Here is a 20,709-nt window from a genome sequence, read left to right as displayed (position 1 = left end):
ATAAGGTTTTTTTTTTAGTTGGAGTCTCACTCTGTTGCCCAGACTGGCATGCAGTGGCCGCTCCCAGCCACCGCAGCCTCGACCTGCTGGGCTCCAGCAATCCTTCTACCTCAGCCTTCCAAGTAGCTGGAACTACAGGGGCGCGCTACCACGCCCGGCTAATTTTTTGATTTATTGTAGAGATGAGGGCTCGCCAAGTTGCCCAGGCAAGTCTCGAACCCGCGGGCTCAGGCAGTTCACTCACCTCAGCCTCCCAAAGCGGTGGGATTATAGGCTGAGCTACCGAGCCCGGCCTCAAATAAGTTTTTAAAAAGTTTTTTAAAAAAAATAACAGTTTTCTAGTGTGGCAATTTCTAAAAGATCTAAAAATCGACCTTCCATATCACCCGGCAATCGCCATTCTGGTAATATATCCAGAGGAACTCAAATCACTCTATAAAAAAGATACCCACACACGCATGTTTATTGCAGCATTATTCACAATAGCAAAGACATGGAACCAACTATGCTGCCCATCGAAAGTGGACTGGATAAAGAAAATGTACATATACATGATGGGATATTACGCAACCATCATGAAAAACAAAATTATGGATTTCACAGCAACTTGGATGGATTTAGAGTCTATCGTACTCAGTGATCTATCACAGAAACAAAGATCTGATTACCACACGTACTCACTCATAAGCAGACCCTGAACATTTATCATAATACTATAAGAAAGGGATTGGCAGTAGTGGGACACTGCCAGGGGAGGTGGGGACACATAACATCAATAAGGCTACCCAACTTTAAACCAAGTGAAGTGGGGACCAAGGGGAGGCCCAAACTTTAGCTGTAGAATGACCACTTATGTGCCTAATTGTACCCCACATCTTTAAAAAATAAATACAAATAACAGTTTTCTGCGTATAAGAACAAGAACTACCTACTCTAGAAAACCTGTACAATTCAAAATAAATCTAAAACAGAAAATAAAAACCACTTGTAAGAACATTTCTCAGAGAGAAATATTGTTGTTTTGCCACATTTCTTTCTAATTGTTGTTCCATATCCACCATTTATTACTCAATTAGCATCAATCTGTATGTGAACATTTTCATATGTTGGTAAATACATATACATATCAATATTGTCAATGGTTCCTAGTGTCCCATTCTGTGGTTGTTACAGATGTCATGAGATGCTGGAGTTGGCAAGACTCTGGCAGGAAGGGAGGCCCAGAGAAGGCCTCCTCGAGGGACAAGGCTCTGACAGACAGCCCTGGCAGGAGGGTGGAGGATAAGCAGTCACACCAGCATTTTACTTGAGGAGCTCTCTGTGCAGATGGAGTGGAGGGGTTTTCTCTAAGGCCAGGGCAGGGTTGGTGGTCAGGCAGCCTCTGTGTGCTGGATGGACCTCGGACAAAACCTGGGAGAGTTTCACCTGTTTCAGGCACTAACCAAAGGGCTGGGACAAAGGGCCATGACTCCCACCATCAGACTCACTTCTCAGCTATGAAGACATTGGGCCAGACCTCATCCACTTCATTCCATGGGGTCTCTTGGCGGTCCTGCACCAGCGCCCGCTGTAAGTCCAGGACGCAGGGGGTGTTGTACAAGCTGGTGTCATCCATCTTCTCTCTGACACGGTTGTACAGGTCTTCCACCAGCAGCTGCTCGGCAGACTCCAGCATGCCTGGACACTCTGTGTCAGCTCTGACCCCCCGTGGCTTGAGTTCTAGAGAGGACAGGCCACATTCTCATCAGAGTAGGAAATACCATGGCTTTCCCTGTCTCTTGGGAGAAACTGCTCTTGGCCAGTTTGCTGCCAGGCCTTGGCAGGGACTGAATGCCAGCAGGATCTGCCAGGAAGAACTTGATGGGATCTGAGGGGCCTGCTGCATTGGCCTGGACACTGTAGTCAGGGTCAGCAGTAGGACTGTAGAGTATAGGTGGGTGAAGGGGAAGCCATTTCCCTTGCTCCTTCCCATGCTTCTCTGAAGCTGGCTGATGCTCTTTATTTATTTTGAGTTGGGGCTCACTCTGTCAACCCAGACTGAAGTACAGTGACACAATCACATCTTACAGCAGCTTCGACCTCCTAGGTTTAGGTTTGGGATTAGCCTCCCAAGTAGCTGGGATTATAGGTATATGCCACCACTCCTAGCTAATTTATTATTATTATTATTTGTAGCGACAAGGTCTCGCTATGTTGTCTAGGCTGGTCTCGATCTCCTGGCCTCAAGTGATCCTCCTACCTAGACCTCCCAAAGTACTGGAATTACAGGCATGAGCTACTGTGCCTGGCCATGATGATTCTTTAGACTGAGGTCCTTAAGCACTAGGTGTATGTCTGTTTCATGCTTGTAACTCCCACAGAGTCCATCTAGAGTGGATGCTAGAAGTATTTACCAAATGCAGAAGTAGTGTTTATTCCTAAAATAATTTACTCTGTTAGCTTGAGTCCTTTATACATGAAATGTAAACACCCCAGGAAAAGTAAAACTTTCAGCAGTCACTTATTCAATATGACCTCCTCATACACATTTAACCTATTTTCTTTCATTTATTGTCTGCTCTCACACACAAGCATGTAAGCACCTGTGACTCTCAGACTCCCAGACCTCAGTCTGGCGGCAAAGGGCTGTCATGAGCTCTCATGTTCCAGTTTCAACGCAGGACTCAGGGCCTTTCTGACAAGAGGTCAGAAAAGCTCCAGTTCTAAATGAACTCAGATCCCAACTCATCCACATCCAGGGTAAACCTTTATCTTCTTCTGATAATATATTTGCTCACAATTTATCAAAATTTGGGAAACATAGTATGCTTTCCCTTTCTAAGAAGGTAGATAAGAAAAGAGCGAGCAAAACCTTTTCTCTTATTTGGTAGCCAAAAATACTGAACAGAGAGAAAGTATGTATGGGGGGAACCTGAAAAGTGTGTCCACTGTGTTGACCATAGTCTCTTGCAGGCACTCTCTCCTTCCTTTATGGGCAGTCCCGGGGCAGAGGGCTGTAGGGAGAGACCAGCGCACACGGGAGGAACCGCCTCCTAACAGTCTGTAAGCCGGGCTTGCTGCTCAGGGACTGCACAGCCTGGAGTCCTGGTGTCTGCCTGGGCCCAGGATTCCATTTCCCTTCTCTCTTTCCTGTAAACCCCCTGATGGGCCCCTACTTCCCTGCATCAGGTCTCAGCTTTAAATGTTCTCTGATCTCCGTTTCAAAAGCAGAAAGAAGAAAACCCCTGCAATCCCAGAATTCTATTTTGTTTAAAAATAGATGAAGTGTTCCTATTTTCTCCACCACCCAGTTTTCTCTGCTGGCTCTCCTGGGGTCTTACAGAGAAAATGCAAAAGCCCCTCTCCTTCCTTGCTCTACTTAGATGTCTTTGCTGTACTACATGTCAAAAATAGAACTCCCAAAGCCTCATTAAAATATACAATATTGTTCTCGGCTGTTTATGGAGCAGGTTGTTGTTGAGATTTCTTCTCTTTTCAGTTTAAAATCGAATGTCCCAGACTCTCCCCCACTGGCAACTCCCACTTTCTGAGGTCTCTGGTTCACACCTCAGTCCCTTTAGAGTTCACCCTCTTCCCTGCATCAATTCTGCCTTTTTATTTCTATCACCTGACACTTCTCCGGAAGAAAGCAAAGCCCACACCTTTCTCCCCTGCACTCTCTCAGAAGTATGGCCTGGGCAGACTTTCATGAAAACGGAGGGTTCTTCAACAGACATTTTTACCCCTGTAATCTCTAGTGAGCAAGGTGATGTTTTGAAATATCACCTGGTACGTTTTTCCTTTCTCTCTAATGTATTGTTTTTTTTTTTCTCTCTCCCCACAGCCCTTCAACCACTAAAGCTAATGAAATGGAGGCTTAAAGCCCCCAGAGAAGGGGAGAATAGAGAAGACCTGGGATTAAAAAAAGGCATTGCACATCTTTTGGTTTCAGACTAGACTTTGAATGTCTGTAGCATTCTATAGACTTGAAAGTGGAGCTTTCAAAGAGAAAAAATGTTTTTTTCACAATTCCTAAAGCTGGACTTTTACTTATCAAGAACCAAAGCCTGGAGAGTGGCTCATAGAATGAAGCACAAAGCAGAGATGAGGCAGAATGGAAGGTTAGGGAAATTTCCAACCACACAGGAGGAAGAAAAGACCTTCCAGAGTTGGGGTGGTATTGGGAGCAATTCAGAGAGAATTGAACTAGGGTGAAGACATTGCCTGGGTTGGGGACCTTGTCCTGGCTTGTAGTAAGATAACAGAGAACCCTGGTAGGGTATGAAAAAAAAAAAAAAGAGGGGTCTTTGAGAAGATGGAGACTCACAGAGACGGCAAATTGAATTTCTGGCTCTTTGTGAGATGTGCAAGAGATCCAGATGTCCTCCAGAGATGCTGGTGGGGACCCAAATGGGCCAGGGGACTGAGAAAGGTCCAGAGTTAGTGAAAAGGAGTAGCATGTGTTGTGCTCAAGACTAAAGGGTGGTCTCCAGTGGTGCACGTCAGGTAGGTCCAAAGGCCAGCTGGACCCTGTTTCATTAGCAATGTTGCCTTCCTCCACCCTACCCCACCCCATTCCACCAGAAGTATAAGAGGTCATCCAGAGAGAAGGGAAAAGAAAAGGGAAGAAAGAAATTGCGGAAGACTATTTGCTCAAAATTGACTAGCGAAAGGATCCATCCAACCAGGATAAGTATCCTTAAATAAAATTTAGTATGTCATCTGCTCCAAATTTTACTAGGTAAATATTAACATTGCTGCCTGTCCTGCCTTTCTCTCCCCGTTCTCCATACATATTTCAGTTTGAAGACCATCTGGATAGGTGAAAGTGCAGATCTAGACATCCCTTTGAAGATAAATCTCTGGATGCTTCTAGCCATTTCTTGGGCTCTCAGGTCTATTCCTCTACCATGGCTTCTGAGGTGACCAGAAACTGAACATGTTACTCTAGGGGCAGATTGGCATTGCCTCCCTGGCTGTCAACTAGAGAACTATTTGGTGCACAATAATGCCCACCTCTGGCCCTTCAAAGTTAAGGAGGTGGGGTTGGCAGAACTGCCTTCTTCAGAGCTGCTCCTCTCAGTATGACTGGCACCACCTGAGAAGCACATGACATCTTCCAATGGTCCCTTCCAAGGGCCTCCGGATAACCCCTGGACTCTCCCACCAGCTTCGGATTGCAGTACCTTCATTGATGATCTGCTTGGCGGCCACGGCTGAGGAGAGGTGGATGGGCTCCATAAAGATGCTTTCTGTTTCTGCATCTGAGACCATCGAGTACCTGAGAGAAGAGGAGATTTGTGTGAGATAATCCTGCAGCATCTGAACGAAAGGCAGTCTTTCAGACAAGCAACCTGGATCTAGCCGGGCTCGGTGGCTCAGCCTGGATTGCTAGAGCCCGCGGGTTCGAGACCCGCCTGGGCAACTTGGTGAGACCTCATATCTACAATAAATCAAAAATTAGCCGGGCATGGTGGCACGCGCCTGTAATTCCAGCTACTTGGAAGACTGAGGCAGAAGGATCGCCGGAGCCCAGCAGGTCGAGGCTGCAGTGGCCGGGAGCGGCTGCACTCCAGTCTGGGTGACAAAGTAAGACTCCAACTCAAAACAAACAAACAAAAAACAAAACAAACAAACAAATAAAAAGAAACCTGGATCTGATTTTAGCCCCAAGTAGGAAACAACAAGCGAGTTTAGGGAGCTTGAGAATGCAGAATGCTGGGTCACGTTCCTATTTATTTTCAGACCAGAGTTGGTGTCTACAGTGTGTGGACTGATATTGAATGATGTGGTGGTCTCTGTGTGCAGGGAAGCACATGTCTGTGGTTAGGGGAACCCACTCTGAAGTAGCTTTGCTTTTTTGGATGTCCTGCTGCTTATTTTTTCCCCTTGTCCCCTGTTCCTGTGCTGTCAACTCTACAGGCTGCACCTCACTGTGCCTCTACCGGGCTTCTGCTGGATTGCTGGGCTGTGGAGGCTGCCACTTTTCCTTCTGTTTCTTCTGTTCTCTACTCCTTCTTCCGGCTTGTAAGGGAAAGGGCCAGTGATGAAGGACATTTGCACAGCACCAAATGAAAGCCTCAAACACACAGGTCCTGATACTGAGCACAAGAAATCAAGAGGCAGGCTGAGCCCTAAGATGCAAAAAAGTAGCTTGGGTAATGCCAAGGCAATTTCCCAACAAGAATTCAGTGGAAGTGTCAAAAGGGACCCTTGAGGAACATGAAGAGTCCAGAACAGAGACAAGGGCTTGAAGCATACTATAGGGTGAGTGTGGAACTACACCATGGTTCACTAGCAAATACCTCCCTAGCCAGTTCTCCCACTTTCCAAGTGTTGTGGTGAGCCCTGGGTCCTTCTTTTTCTTTAACTCCAGAGGGGTTAAAAAAGTGGGGAGATTTGATGGATACCATTGTGAGGACCTATGAATTTAATCCTGACAACCCCTCCCCCCCACTACACAAAGTAGGTATTATTATTATTCCTGCTTTATAGATGAGAAAACTATGGACTGAGGTGACCAGAAAGGTTAAGAAAATTGCCCCAGGCAGTAAATAAACGGCAGGGCAGAATGCAAATTAGGGCAGTCCTGCTCTGAGTCCAGTGTTCCCTCCACAACACACCTATACTGTTTAGATTTGTACAGAGAAGTGAGTGTATTGGTGGAAGCAACGCCAGATGGATTCCCAGGCCCAGTGTAGACTTTGATCAGAAAAGTACTTAAGAAATACTTGTTGAAAGCATGGATGGAGGGGTGGGTGGATGGATGAGTTGAGTTGAATGAAGTTGTGTTGAGCTGGGTTCAGTTGAACTGAGCATAGCTAACTTGAGCTAAGATAAATCAGAATTACATTGAATTGCTGAGCAGAACAACTCTCTTTTAGTAGGTCCCAAACACCAGTGTCTACCCTTGGGAAGATGGTGAGCTTAGTGCCAGCATGGTCATGGAGAAAGAAACGCCCTAGCCAGGAGAAAGAAGTAGGCTGTGACTCTATCCAGGACATGGCCAGACCCACCCAAGCAACTTAAGGGACAGCACGAGGTAGCATCATCTTCCACAGTTTCTGAAAGTTTTCTGACAGTGGTTGTGTCAGCTCATTCCCATCCTAGCACCAAGTACTCCTGTGGCTAGAAGATACATTTTCAAACAAGCATGACTGGGGAGTTTGAGGGTGGATTGAGGGTGATATTTGTTCACTAGAGGCTGGCATAGGCAGGTCTGGCCACGTCCTAGATAGAGTCACAGGCTACTCCTTTCTCCTGGCCAGTGTGTTTCTTTCTCCATGTCCTTGCTGGCACTGAGCACATCATTCTCCCAAGGTGGACGTTGATGTGGATACTTTCTACAAGGGAATTGTTCTGTTCATCAGTTCAGTTTAATTCAATTCCAACTAGTCTTGGATGTCAAAACTAGAGAGGTCTTTAGAGACCCCATCACTTGGAGAAGATAATAGTTTTCTGATGGCAGTTGTATTGACTCATTCTCATCATAGACCAAGTACTACTGTGATCAGAAGGTACATTTTCCAATAAGTATGACTAGGGAGTGAGGGTAGATTCAGAGTGAGGTTTGTAGGAAACAATTATTGGATGTTAAAAACTAGAGAGGTCTTTTGAGTCTCCTTGCTTGGTAGAGGTAATAAAGACTAGAACCTATGGTGGGGGTGACAGAGACTCTATAAAGGGCCTACAAATTGGGTGTTCTTATTTACTCCTGTGTCTCTAACACATGGAAGGTGATCAGTCAGGGTCTGCTGACCGAATGAGTGAATGGTACACAGACAGATGGGTAGGTGGATGAACAAATGGCTAGTAGATGAATGGATGGAATATGCTAGGGCTGGGCAAGGTGTCCACGTACCACTTGGGCTCACACCTGATGGTCTCCAAGTCCCTGCAGTCCCTGGTCCCTTCCGCCTCTCTGGCCTGAGTTTGTACTCTCTCGTTACTCTTTTCTGGTACACTGGTCTTCTTTTGGCTATTATTCTCACCAGGTTCCCTCCTGTCCAGGGTCTTCGCAGAAGTCCATTTCTGCAACCCAATGCTCAGTCCTCCTCCACGCCCTCATTTTCCAGATTTCAGCTCAGTCATTATTTTACCAGGGAAGTGTTCCTTGATCTTGCATTACATGCCTCTTTTTCTATGCCACAAATATCAGATGCAGTTTTACACTTATTTATGAAATCATTTGATAAATATTTGTGTCCTATGCTAGATAATACCCACTATAAGGGCAGGGACTGTGGCTGGGTATTTTGTGGACTGTTGTTTTCCCAGAACCTAGCATAACATCTGGCACAGCATAAATGCTTACTAGATATTTTCTGACTCACTAACTGAATTTGTCCTCAGTAGCACTATCCTTAAAGGAATGCGGCAGTTACAACAATCAGCAAACAAGGCTTATGCTAATCATTTTACTGGGACACCAGTAGCAAGCCCCAAAGCAAAACCAGGGTCTTAGCTGTGTCCTGTCCATGCCTACTCTCTGCCCTTCCAGTCAAGATGTACATAATCTCTGAGGCTTATGTTAACAACTAGCAACTTTTTCTTATGGTAGATTAAAGGTGACCCCAGATCTGTGATACTGCTTGCATACAGTAGGGGTCTGTGTCCACTTCCCTTAAATCTGGGTGGTCTCTGTGACTGCTCTGACCAGTAGAATATGATAGAAGTGAGACTAGACCAGTCTCTGAGCCCAGATCTTGAGGGATACTTTTCCTCTCTGGGCCTTGGCACTCTCTCTGGGGGTCCTAAGCTGGCATATAAGAAGGTCGACTACCCCCAGACCACCAAGTTGGAAGGCCAATGGTGAGCCCCAGCCAACAGCCAAACCACATAAATGAGCATCTTAGTGGTGGACCCTCCAGCCCATCAGCTGGTGCCACATGAAACAGGTAAGTTTGCGCAGTCAAGTCCTGTCCACATTTCTGACCCACAGATAGGGGAGAAAAATATAATTATTGTCTTTGTTCATTACATTTTGGAGTATTTTGTTAAGTACCAATAGATAATAGGAACATTGCTATTACAGGGGCTGAGAAGTGAGTTTTAGCAAATGCTAAGTCCCTCCTGTCCCTAATAGTGATAGAGAACTCAATGAATATTAGTGACTGACCCAAATATGCTGCAGATGGGAAGCGATGACAAAATAACGCCAATATGGAAGAGCGACCCCTGCCTCTGTGTCAGACCTCATGGACATCCTGAGTCCAGGGTTCAGGAAAGTCTTGGCTTTAAATATTAATACTTCATAAAGCTAGAGTCAGAGCTTCAAATTTTATATAAATGTAAGTCACATTTTCTAATTCAACAATATGTGTTAAGGAAGTTTTATTATCTTATTTTTCGATAATATTATTTATATTCTTTTAACAAAATATAAATAATTTTTTAAATTAAGGGTCAGTGTTATGCAAAATGGAGTTTGATGCAAAACAAAATGGAACTCATCCATACTGAGAATTACTGTCTTGCTGTGGGGAGCCTCAGGCCTTCCTCCCAGCATAGCCCCTCATTTCCCCCACATGATGGGTTTTCTTTGCTCCTTTGTGGGCCTCCAGGGCTCTGCATTCTGAGGAGGCTTCCAAATCACTGACACAGACAGGCACCCTCACCTGTCAGATGTGTAGAAAGGCCCCACAGGAACTCAGCAGGTGGGGTTGCTGGGATTCCGGTGTGGGATATTCTTTCTGGGAACCCTTGATCATGCATCTTCCCTAAACAAAGTTGACTCAACCTGTGAGGATTTAGTTTTAAGAGACGTTTTCCTTATTCAATGTTGGCTTTAAATTGTGAGGATTTGGGTTTTAGTGGCAAATACTGGGGACCGGAAAGCTGTTCTGAATATACCTTCACTGTTAGGCTATGGATTTGACAGGGAAGAATTTGAAATCAAAATTTGAAAACAGAAATGACTAGGAACTATCTTTCTTGTGTGTGGTAAAGATTGAAATTTAGTTAATGAATTTGAAATCGGAGAAACTGCAAGACCCCACCCAGAGCACTCTTGTAAAGTTGGCAGCTTTATAATTGAGAAAGGGAGGGGTTAAGAACAGATTTCCTTCCCTGCCTCACGGTGTTTCTGTCTTTGGTTGCTGATGCTTAAAAAAAAAAAAAGAGTAAACTTCGCTCAATATTATCCAGTGTGGAATGTGGAGTGTAGATCACAGATGCTGTTATGAGTCAACTGCCATGGGGGAAGATGCAAACCTAATAGTCATAAAACTGTTGACCACAGATACGTTTTATTCAGACTAATAAAGAAGGAAATGCGTAAGACCTAAAAGGATGCTTGCTTTCCACAGAGAAGCAGGATTGCAGAGAAAGAAAGGAGAAGAAGGGAGAGACCTGAGCATCCGGCCCTGTTTATATCTGCAAGGTTAGTGAGATGGCGGCCTGAGAGGTTTTGATTTATGACTGTGTCTGCGCCCCAACAGGCATACCTGAGATGAAATGAGATGACACTCGCCTCTGATTAGTAAGCAGCAAGGGCTGGCTGTTCAAGAAAGAGGAGCAGGGAAAAAGAGGATCTAGGATCAATACATACCTCATCATAGGATCAGGAAGCAGGCACTAAAAAGCCTTGAGGGTGAATTGAAAGAGAAACAATAAAAGGGAGTTTGATGGACTTCCTCACCCAGAGCAGGAGCTGGTACGGCTTGCTCTAAACTTACACTTTTCAGAATTTCAGACTGTGGTCAATTAATGTAGCATACAGTCAATTCAATGGGTTGCTCCAGTCTCTGGGAAAGGAGGAAGAAAAGAAGAAAGAAGGAAGAGAGGAAGGAAGGGAATAGGGAAGGGGAAGAGAAAAGGGAAGGGGAGGGGAGGAGATGGGGAGAGAGGTGAAGGGAGGGAAGGAGGAAGAGAAAGAAGGAAGGAAAGAAGGAAGGAGGGAGGGAGGAAAAAGAAAGAGGAAAGACTGGAGGAAGGGAGGGAGGAAGAGAGGGAAGGAGGGAGGGAGAGAGTAGCACCATCCATTGTAAGGATAAGTGTAGTTTTGTAAAACTTAAAAAAATGTGTACATACCTGTGTACATCTCTGGGTTGAGATGTAAACGGTATGTTCTACTTCAGACTAAAGTCTGCAAAGTTTGAAAGCCATTGCTGTTCAGACACAGAATGGTGTGGGATTGGGGTCATTCAACCCAGACCCCCTGCAGCTGATCGCTTCCTGTCAAGGAGTCCCTTGGAAATGAAATGGAGGCAGAGGCCTAGGCGTGAGTCTTTCTTGATTTGGCTTCTGCAAAAAAGGACCAGGTTTCTGAGCTCTAAATGTTCAGTCACTTCAGAGAAAGCGACCACACACAGGCAAAGTTCAGGCTCTAAGGAAGGAGAGAAGTCAGTAAACTAAAGGAAATCGATTTTTAGCAAGCTGCTTCCAGCAGGTTTAGTGAAAGAGCCGAGGTGGAGAAATCTTCACAGAAAAAGAAATGTGAAAGAGAAAAGGGTGGCCAGGAGGAGCTGCTTCTCAAGGAAACACAATGAGAACACATGAAAACCACCTCACACCCGTCTTCTGCCCTACCCATCACTGCCAGCACACAGATGCCTGCTCACTTCAGGAAAGGAAAGGAGAGCAGTGAAGGAACTTCACCCAAGGGTGAGGAAGAAATGTCACCATGGGGGGAAGCTGACCAGACTCACCACGGAGCACTAACAAACTGTAAGGTCTCAAAAAGTTCAGACACAAAAGGCCAAAGCAAGAAGAGGATTTTGACTCAGAAAGATGTGAACGGAAACAGAAAACATTCTTCCAATCAGGAACAAGAGAAGGGTGAACATGTTTTTGCTCCTTTATTTGGAAAGAAAAACTGGTAATAGCAAAGGAGGAGGAGATAGAGGCAGAGGTGAGTTTGCATTACAAGCATATTTATTTCTTAGGCTGTGTTTAATTGAGTGACTGGGGAGGGCTGATGAATATTATGGGTCATGGAGTAGTCCCCACCTGGTCACTCCACTGACAGGGGCTTTAAATTTTAGTGTCAACTCCTGTATTACCGAGGGAAATTTGCCTGGCTGGGAGATGGATGGATCTCTAACTGCAGGTTTTCTTCCAGAGAGAATGATTCACAGTGGCTAGCTTTGAATTTAAAGTGCTTGAGGTCACTGCCTAACTCAGGCAAAAATGAAGATTTGATACCCCTGTTCACAATCTGCACCCCTTTCCCAAGTTCTTAATTCACCCTAGGATGAGATTTACTGACCAGACTTGAAATGCTAAGACCCCCTGCCTGGACAGCAAGCAGGCTGCATCTCTGAACTAACTTTGGCCAGTTGGTAGTGGCTGTTTGAAGCACTGGGTGAGATTTTGCAAGTCCCGTCTTAGTTCTGTAGGAAAGGGCACAGTTATGTCTGCCTGGTGGACCTCCCAAAAGACATGTCTCTCCAGAACTTGTGAAGGTAATCTTTTTTGCAAAAAGAATCAACGTAGGAGTAATGAAGTTAAAGCTCTTGGGATGAGATCAACCGGGATTAGGGTAGGCTCTAAAGTCAATACTAGCGTCCTTATAAGGAAAAGGGAGAAGACAGAGCAGAAGGCCATTTGAAGGAGGGGACAGAGACTGGAGTTAGGCTGCTACAGACAAAAAATGCCCATAGCTAACAGGAGCTAGGAAGAGACCAGGATGAGGTCTTAGGGTCTTCAGAGGGAGCGTGGCTCAGTCACTATCTTGATTTTGGAATTCTGGCCTCTCAAACTGCAAAAGGCTAAATTTATGTTGTTTTAAGCCACCCAGTTGGCAGTAATTTGTTAGAGGCCATAGAAAACTAGTATAAAAACTAGAGTTCACTAGTGTGGTATTTGCTGACTAGGTGCTTAATTTAACTTTAAAAAAACTCAAACATTTAGCTAAAGAGATAAAATAAGAAGGATGGAATTTCAGGCACTTCTCAAGTACAAGGAGGACCTCCAGGTTGGGAACCAATAGCAATAAGTGATGATCTGTTGCTTACAGCACAGTATTTGCTTATGGAAGAATGAGAGGAACGTGATATTGTAGCCAGCACATGTGAGACTCTGATTGAATAAAAATTTCTCAACATCATGAGTTACTGAAAAAAAAAAATTGTTAGATATCTTTTTCTGGAAGGAAAAGAAAAAGAACCACCATTTGTCAAATACCTAATATGCCTTTATATATATTATTTGTTCTCTCCCACTGGTAAAACTAATATTCCAGTTTGATGATTAAGTAACGTGTGCAAGCTCTCATCTAATAAAAGGAGAGCAGATCTTAATTTTGGTCTCAACTACACCACTCAGGTTCTTTCCACAGCACCCAACAGAGGGCTTTATTTATCTTTCCATGACTTTTCTCAAAACACAGCTTTATTTGAGGTATAACTGATTTACAAACTTCACGTGTTTAAAATATGCAGATTGGTAAGGTTTGACACGTGTACATCTGTGAGACCAGCACCACAGTCAAGATTGGGAACTTACCCATCATCCCACAGTGCTTCCTCAAGCCCCTTCCTTTGTAAGCCCCACCATCCCTGCCCTGCCCCATGTTCCCCAGGCAACCATGGGTCTGCTTTCCATGACTGCAGAGATTTGCTGGCATTTTCTAGAATTTTATATAAATGGGGTCATATAGTATGCACTCTTTTTTGTTGGACTGCTGTCACTCAGCATAATTATTTTGAGATTCATTCATGTTGTATGAATCAACAGTTCACTTCTTTGTATTGCTGTGTGGTATTCCTGTGTATTTATACAGTGTATTTATACACCACAGTGTGTTTATCCATCCACTTGTTGATAGAAATTTGGGTTGTTTTTAGTATCTTGGCAATTACAGATAAAGTTGCCAAGACCTGGCATGGTGGTTTATGCTTATAATCCCAGTGCTTTGGGAAGCAGAGGCTAGAGGATTACTTAAGGACAGAAGTTCAAGACCAACCTGGGTAACATAGCAAAACTCCATCTAAAATAAAATAAAATTAAATTAAATTAAAAAAAAAATAAAACTACCATGAACATTTATGGACAAGTATTTGCATTGACATAGGCTTTTATTTCTCTTGGGAAGATACCTAGAAATAGAATGACCAGATCATACAGGTATAGGTGTGTATGCTTAGTTAGGTGCATGTTTAACTTTATAAGAAACTGACAGACTGTAAAATAGCTGTACCATTTTACATTCTCTCCAGCTGTATAGGATTGTTCCAAGTTCTCCACTCACCAACATTTGGTATGTTTAGTCTTTTGAATTTTAGATATTCCAACAGGTATGTAATGGTAACTCATTGTGATTTTAATTTGCATGTTTCTAATCACTAAAGATTTTGATCATCTTTTCATATGCTTTTTTGTCATCCATATATCTTTTTACCATTTTAATTGATTTGTTTGTTTCCTTATTGTTGAGTTTTGAGAGTTTATTATAATTTGTTCAAGATACAAATTCATTAACAGATATGTAATTTGTAAATATTTTCTCCAGGTATGTGGGCTGTCTCTTAATTTTAAGAAACTCTGTAGAGTCACTCCTCTGTAACGAAGTAGGCCTGATTCTGTGTAATATAGTGGAATTGATTGAATGATAGCTCAGAAGCCAGTGCAGTTGTAATAGTTTATACTTCATATTTTATGATGACATTGTGGGAAGAGATAACCCATGAAGTGTCACCACGAGTTTGCCTTCCTTGACAACTTCTGAAAAGGGCTAGGTGATTTGGGATCAGCTTCTAGAAACCAGTTGCTAAGTAGTATACACAAACCAAGAAGGGCATCAAAATCAATAGGATTCAGCAGCAGTCACTGAGAACCTGGATAAAATTTGCTGTGGATGTGAGACCATGCTTTAAGGAAGTTCAGCCCATTCTACATGTAGCTGGGTCTTTCTGCTTTTGCCTGGGAAGGGCAACTGGTTCCTGGAAGGGCTAAGGATTGAATGCCTTTAAAACTTCCTTACTAATAAATGGTTTTGTCCTGTGGCAGGCTGACGCACTGTAAAACCATGAAACCAGCAGAATTGGTCTTTCCTGCCTCCTCCCTTCTCTTCCAGTGACTCTCCACCTCCCACTACTTTGTGACATACTCACTGTTTGCCTTCCCCAACCAATAATCTGAGAAGTGATAGGCAGTTAATAAAATATTCCCTACGGCAGTACTGTGGTTCAAATATGGTTCCTCCCCACCAAAACTCACATGGAGACTTGGTCTCCATTGTGGTGGTATTGGAAAGCGGTGCCCGTAAGAGGCGATTATGTTGTTCAGAGAGATTAATGCCTTTCTTGCGGGAGTGAGTTCTTGCTCTTGGGGGACTGGTTAGTTGCCGTGAGGGCAGGTTGTTACTGTGGGAGGTTGCTGCTGGCGTTCGTTCTCTCCCGCACATGCCTGCTGTCCTCACTCACGTGTACTCCTACCATGGGATGTCACCCGCCATCTTACGATGCAGCAGGAGACCCTTGCCAGATGTGGCCACTTGCTCCTGGACTTTCCAGCTCCAGAACTGTGAGCCAAATAAAGCTCTCTTCTTCATAAACTACCCAGTCTTGGATATTCCATTACAGCAACAGAAAACAGAATTTGAAATATTGATAGATAGAAAGATAGACAGATAGATAAATAGATAGATATAGATAGATATAGACACACACACACACACACACACACACACACACACACACACACACACACACACACACCAGACTTTATATAGACTTCTGTAGTTGGATGGTTCATCATGTTTACACATCCTATATTCTTAATGACTGTTAGCTGCTAAAACATTCTAGTACATATCTTCTGACACACATATTGACTTGTTTCTGTTAAGTATTTACTAGGAGTGAGCCTGCTGGGTCAGAGGCCTGCCATATATTCAGCTTTAGTTAAAACTGTGAAATAGTTTCAAATGATGGCACTAATTTATACTCTTATCAGCGATGAATGAGAGTTCTGACTGCCTCACATCTTCGTTAATATTTGCTATTGTTAGTCTCTAATTTTAGATATTCTGGCAAGCATAAGTAATACTGAATTGTGGTTTTAATTTGAATTCCTATGTCTTAAAATTGATTTCTACCTTTATTCTCCTATGGTTAGATAGCCTGTTCTGTGTGATTTCAGTCATTAAAAGTTTGTTGATATATATGTGGCCCAGTGTTTGATCTATTTTGGCAAATGTTCCATGATAAGAATATGATAAGAGTGCAGCTGGGCACATATCCAATAAATGCCAATTAGGTTTATTTTGTTTTTTGTTTTGTTCAAGCTTCCTATGTTCTTAATAATTTTTGCCTCATTCTATCAGTTGCTGAGATTTTTAATGTGTGTGTGTGTGTGTGTGTGTGTGTGTGTATACACAATTGACTAAAATTGAGGATTTTAATTTTTCATTCAGTTCTGTCAATTTTTTGCTTGGTATATTTTGAGGCTATGTTATTAGACATAGAAATTTAAAATTAGTATGTCTTCCTGGTGAATTTAACCTTTGATCATTATTGAATGTTCTTTGTTTCTAGTAATGCTTACTTTAAAATCTGCTTTGTTTGATATCAATATAGCTTTACTTGATTTCAATTAGTGTTTCCATTTGTGGCAGCTTGTATATTCCAAAAATGACCACAATGTTTCTCATGTTACTTGCTCTCTTTACAATATCATCCTGATTCTCCTCTGATGGAGTGATGGAATCTATGTTGCCTCACCTTGAAACTTAGTGAAACTTTGTGACAGCAGTATCTAGTAGAAGTGACACTGTGTGACTTCTGAAGCTGGATCATGAAAATTAATATGAATATACTTCTGTATTATTCTCTTGGATACAATTCTTGAAATGTAGCTACCGTGCTTTGAGAAAACACAAACTGGCCCACATAGAGAGACTATCTTAGGTATTCTGGTCAAGAATCCAGAAGAATCACAATATGAACTGTCAAACATGTGAAGATGCCTCTAGGAGTCACCTTCAGCTTCAAAATCATCTTCAATTTTCAAATATTTCCAGCTGGGGCCTCAGACATCTGGAGCAAAGACCAGCTAGTCCCATTATGTCTTGTCCAAGTTCCTGATTACGACTATAATAAAATGGTTGTTTTATGTCACTAAATTTTGAAATTATGCAACTGAAACAGCATAGTATAAGTTTTCTATTCTTTGTTAACTTTTTATATCCTTGTTTTTTTGTTTTGTTTTGTTTTGTTTTGAGTGGGAGTCTCACTCTGTTGTCTAGGCTGGAGTACTGCGGCAGGCTCACAGCCACCTCAGCCTTGACTTGCTGGGCTCAGGTGATCCTTCTGCCTCAGCCTTCTGAGTAGCTGGAACTACAAGCATGTGCCCCCATGCCCAGCTAGCTTTTTGATTTATTGTAGAGACGAGGTCTCACCAAGTTGTCCAGGCTGGTCTCGAACCCCTGGCCTCAGGTAATCTTCTCTCCTCGGCTTCCCAAAGTGCTGGAATTACAGGCTTGAGTATCCTTATTTTTAAGGTATGTCTTTTGCAAACAGCATGTAGGCTTTTTAAAAAATTGAATCTGACAATCTTTGTCTTTTATTTGAAATATTTACTCTACTTACATTTAATGTAATTGCATATATATTTGGGCTTAAATCTGCCATCCTAAGGTTTTCTTATTATTTCTTATGTGATCTCTGTATTCTTTTACTCTTCTTTCTTTTCTTCTTTTGGACTGGCTATATTTTATTATTTCATACTTTCCTCATTAGCTTGTTAGCTATACATTCTATTGCAAGACTTTCTAACAATTACACTAGAAATTACAACATGCATCATGGACTTCCCACTCAAATTTACACTTTCAGATAACCTCTCAAGAAAATTGTCATTAAGCTGAGATAAGGAAACAAAGAAATGTAATTGATTGAAAGTTATACCTAAGGAAGAACTTTGAGTGTGGTTACTAACACATGGAATTGTCTGGTATACACAGACCAAAAGTGTTTTGAGTTTTTGAAGGGATCATATTTTCAAAGAAACCATGAGCTTTAAAAAGCCTTTGGGTGTTATAAATAACACTTGGGTCCCCAAGTTTCCATGAGCAGGACAGAGTCTACAAAAACTACACAACCTTCAAGGGAGACATGTCTCCAACCCCATTTCAGATGTGACTATGGGAGATAGCAGATAAGGAAGAATACTCAGAAGGTAGAGATAGAGACTAAAGAGAACAACAGACAAGGGTGTTTCAGAGAGCCAAATCAAGGTCAAATCTAGGCGGTTCCCCACACCTGGGGTAAGCACGCTCATTCATTATATAACTCCACTCCTCCTTTTATAAAATTGGAGCTTTGTGGGCAGTTCTCCTGATTAGACCACATGGTGCTGCATTCAGACCTGGGGGGGGGGTAGAATGCCTACCCACAGAGACCTTGGCCTTTGAACTATACATGCAGCAGCTGGTAAGTGGGATTTAGGGTGGTCTCACTTGGGAGGCAGTAAACACGTTCTATGAGGGGGAAGAAAGGTAACGTGGATTGACTGACTAGAGGGCTACACTGTGGCTGAGACTGCTGTGCATCAACAAACACATTTTTCTAGGTTCATGGACCTTATTTCCTATCCTTCCTTGCAAGGAGACTTACTGAGTTCCAGTCAATAAAATATGGGTGGAAATGAAGAAGGTATCCCATAAAGATCTGAGAAATTCTCCATGCTTTTCTCCATTTTACCTTGATACTGATGATACTCGATTTTATTTTATTTTACTTTATTTGAGTCACAGTCTCACTCTACTACCTAGGGTGGAGTGCAGTGGCGTGACTATGGCTTACTGTAGCCTTGAACTCCAGGGCTCAAGTTATTCTCCTGTCTCGGCCTCCTGAGTAGCTGGGACTTACAAGCATGTCCCACCATGCCTGGCAAATTTTTTAATTTTTTTTTTTTTTTTTTTGCGAGACAAGATCCCCCTATGTTGCCAAGGCTGGTCTCCAACTCCTGGCCTCAAGTGATCTTCCTTCCTTAGCATCCCAAAGTGCTAGGATTACAGACATGAGCCACCATGCCCAAACCCAGAGTGACTTTAGAAGTCATACTTTAAAATGGTGCATCCACAAGATAGAAAGAGCCTCAGTTCCTGAATCACTCCTCAGGTACCTGTTTTGGAACTTATTTGAGCGAGAAAGAAATGCCGTTTTGATATAACAGCTAACATTACACTAAACAATACACAAAACAATCACCTGCCTCAACCACACACAAAGCTACCTCTGCCTTATCTGGGAGTATAGAAGAGGGGAGAGATATATTTGAAATTTCTCAATCCTGACAGTTTTCTAAGTAGGCACATAATGCTGAATTTTAAAGGAGAAAACTCTGAGTTCCACTTGGGCAAGTGCTCCTGCCAATGGGTAGTGAACACCTGCCCTTGCTCCCATCTTAATTCCGTGGGGAAGCCTCTTGAACCCCAAGAAGCAGGAGCCAGCAAGACCCCCGGAGAACAGAGAAAAAGTGAAGTTAAGCAAAATCATACATACTTAGAGGTAAGGTTACCTTAAGATACTTTAGTTGGGTCTTTCCTTCCCTTTTCACAGACAAGGAGACACAGGCTCAATCAATTATTTTTTCCATCGATTTGGTGACAGAGTTATGATTAGAAGTAGATCTCCTGCATATTTTTGGCAGAAGATAATGTACAGGTACACACAACACTGTTTTAGCAGGCAATTAAGCATGACATCTCTTTTGTGCCTCATGGTTTGTCTTAGAAATTCATGCAAATTTATCACTCTATGTCATAATATATCCTCAAGGATTTCAATGTAAAAGGAAGTTTTAAATTACTTGCCACAAAGTGGGAAGACTCTCCAGGAAGTTGTGTCACGTTTCTCTACCCCTCCCCCTCACCCTATCACCTGCCCCAGGCATTTCCATCTCCCAGGTTGAAAGACATGGCTTGATCATGGATAAAAAATTATTTTAGTGCTAGGGACTGTTCTATGGGCCTTTTGCTCTCCTGATCCCTGCTCTTACAGTCCATGCCTGTGCCCCCCATATCCATCTCTGATACTAGTGAATCAAGTACACCCTGTAGGAAGACCTGTCCCTCTCCTACTCATCCTTGGAGTGTCAGGCCCAGTCTCCTCCAGGTAGCCTCCTGTGATCCCTCTGAGCCCAAGTTGTTCCCTTCCCTCGTGGCTAACCCACCACATACCAGACCCCAGACATACTACCATGCCACATTGCCATCAGGCTGTTTGCCTCTTCCAGAAAGTACAACCTATACAAGTACTCAATAATGTTTGTTGAAAGCGTGAACTTCAGTGGGGCTCCCAGCTCGTCCTGCTTCCCATCCCTGCCCTGCCATGGCTTAAGGGCTGTGGAGAGCAGCGCACTTACTGGCTGGGGGAGGGGCTTCGGAGGTAGCGGGCCTGTACTGCCCGCACGCTGGCTTCATCCTCCTCACTTGGGACTACTTGCTCCTCCTCTGGGTCCCCACTGGTCGCCATGGCAGTCTGTAAGACTTGGAGGAAAAAGGCAGTTAGGGGATTGGGCTTCAGAGGTTTTGTGGGGGCTTGGGGGTGTGCCAATGATGTCACCTTAGTGGAACTAGGAATGAGATGGACACTACATGCTAAGACCTTGATGGGCAAAGGACCCAAAAGGAAGGCCCAGTCAGACCCGGCCCAGTGACTGTTACCAGGGCCCCAAGAAGCGCACCCTGGTTGTGTTAACAGCCCACCTCAGAGTCACAATATTTAAGAAGTGACAACTTGACTCCTTCTGCAGATGCCAGCAAGGAAGTTGTCAGGGGAACCA

The 20,709-nt window shown here is 43.3% G+C and overlaps 1 protein-coding gene across 1 annotated transcript in view; it reads right to left on the bottom strand.

Annotated features, from left to right (window-relative positions):
- DUSP27 (dual specificity phosphatase 27 (putative)) overlaps nucleotides 1-20,402 on the bottom strand; it is a 31,409-nt gene extending 11,007 nt beyond the window's left edge. Inside the window, exons 1-3 of the mRNA XM_008051449.2 lie at nucleotides 20,290-20,402; nucleotides 5,166-5,260; nucleotides 1,488-1,719 (exon numbers count right to left, since the gene is read on the bottom strand). Coding sequence (XP_008049640.1) covers nucleotides 1,488-1,719; nucleotides 5,166-5,260; nucleotides 20,290-20,399 — 437 coding nt within the window. The 5' untranslated portion in view covers nucleotides 20,400-20,402. The remainder of the gene's footprint in view (nucleotides 1-1,487; nucleotides 1,720-5,165; nucleotides 5,261-20,289) is intronic.
- Between the last annotated feature and the right edge of the window lie 307 nt (nucleotides 20,403-20,709).

Source organism: Carlito syrichta, unplaced genomic scaffold (genome assembly GCF_000164805.1).
Source record: "Carlito syrichta isolate Samal-C Ts95f unplaced genomic scaffold, Tarsius_syrichta-2.0.1 Scaffold173424, whole genome shotgun sequence".
NCBI classification, from domain to species: Eukaryota; Metazoa; Chordata; class Mammalia; order Primates; family Tarsiidae; genus Carlito; species Carlito syrichta.
Note: the sequence above shows the minus strand (reverse complement) of the source record. Positions and strands in the feature narration are given on the sequence as shown.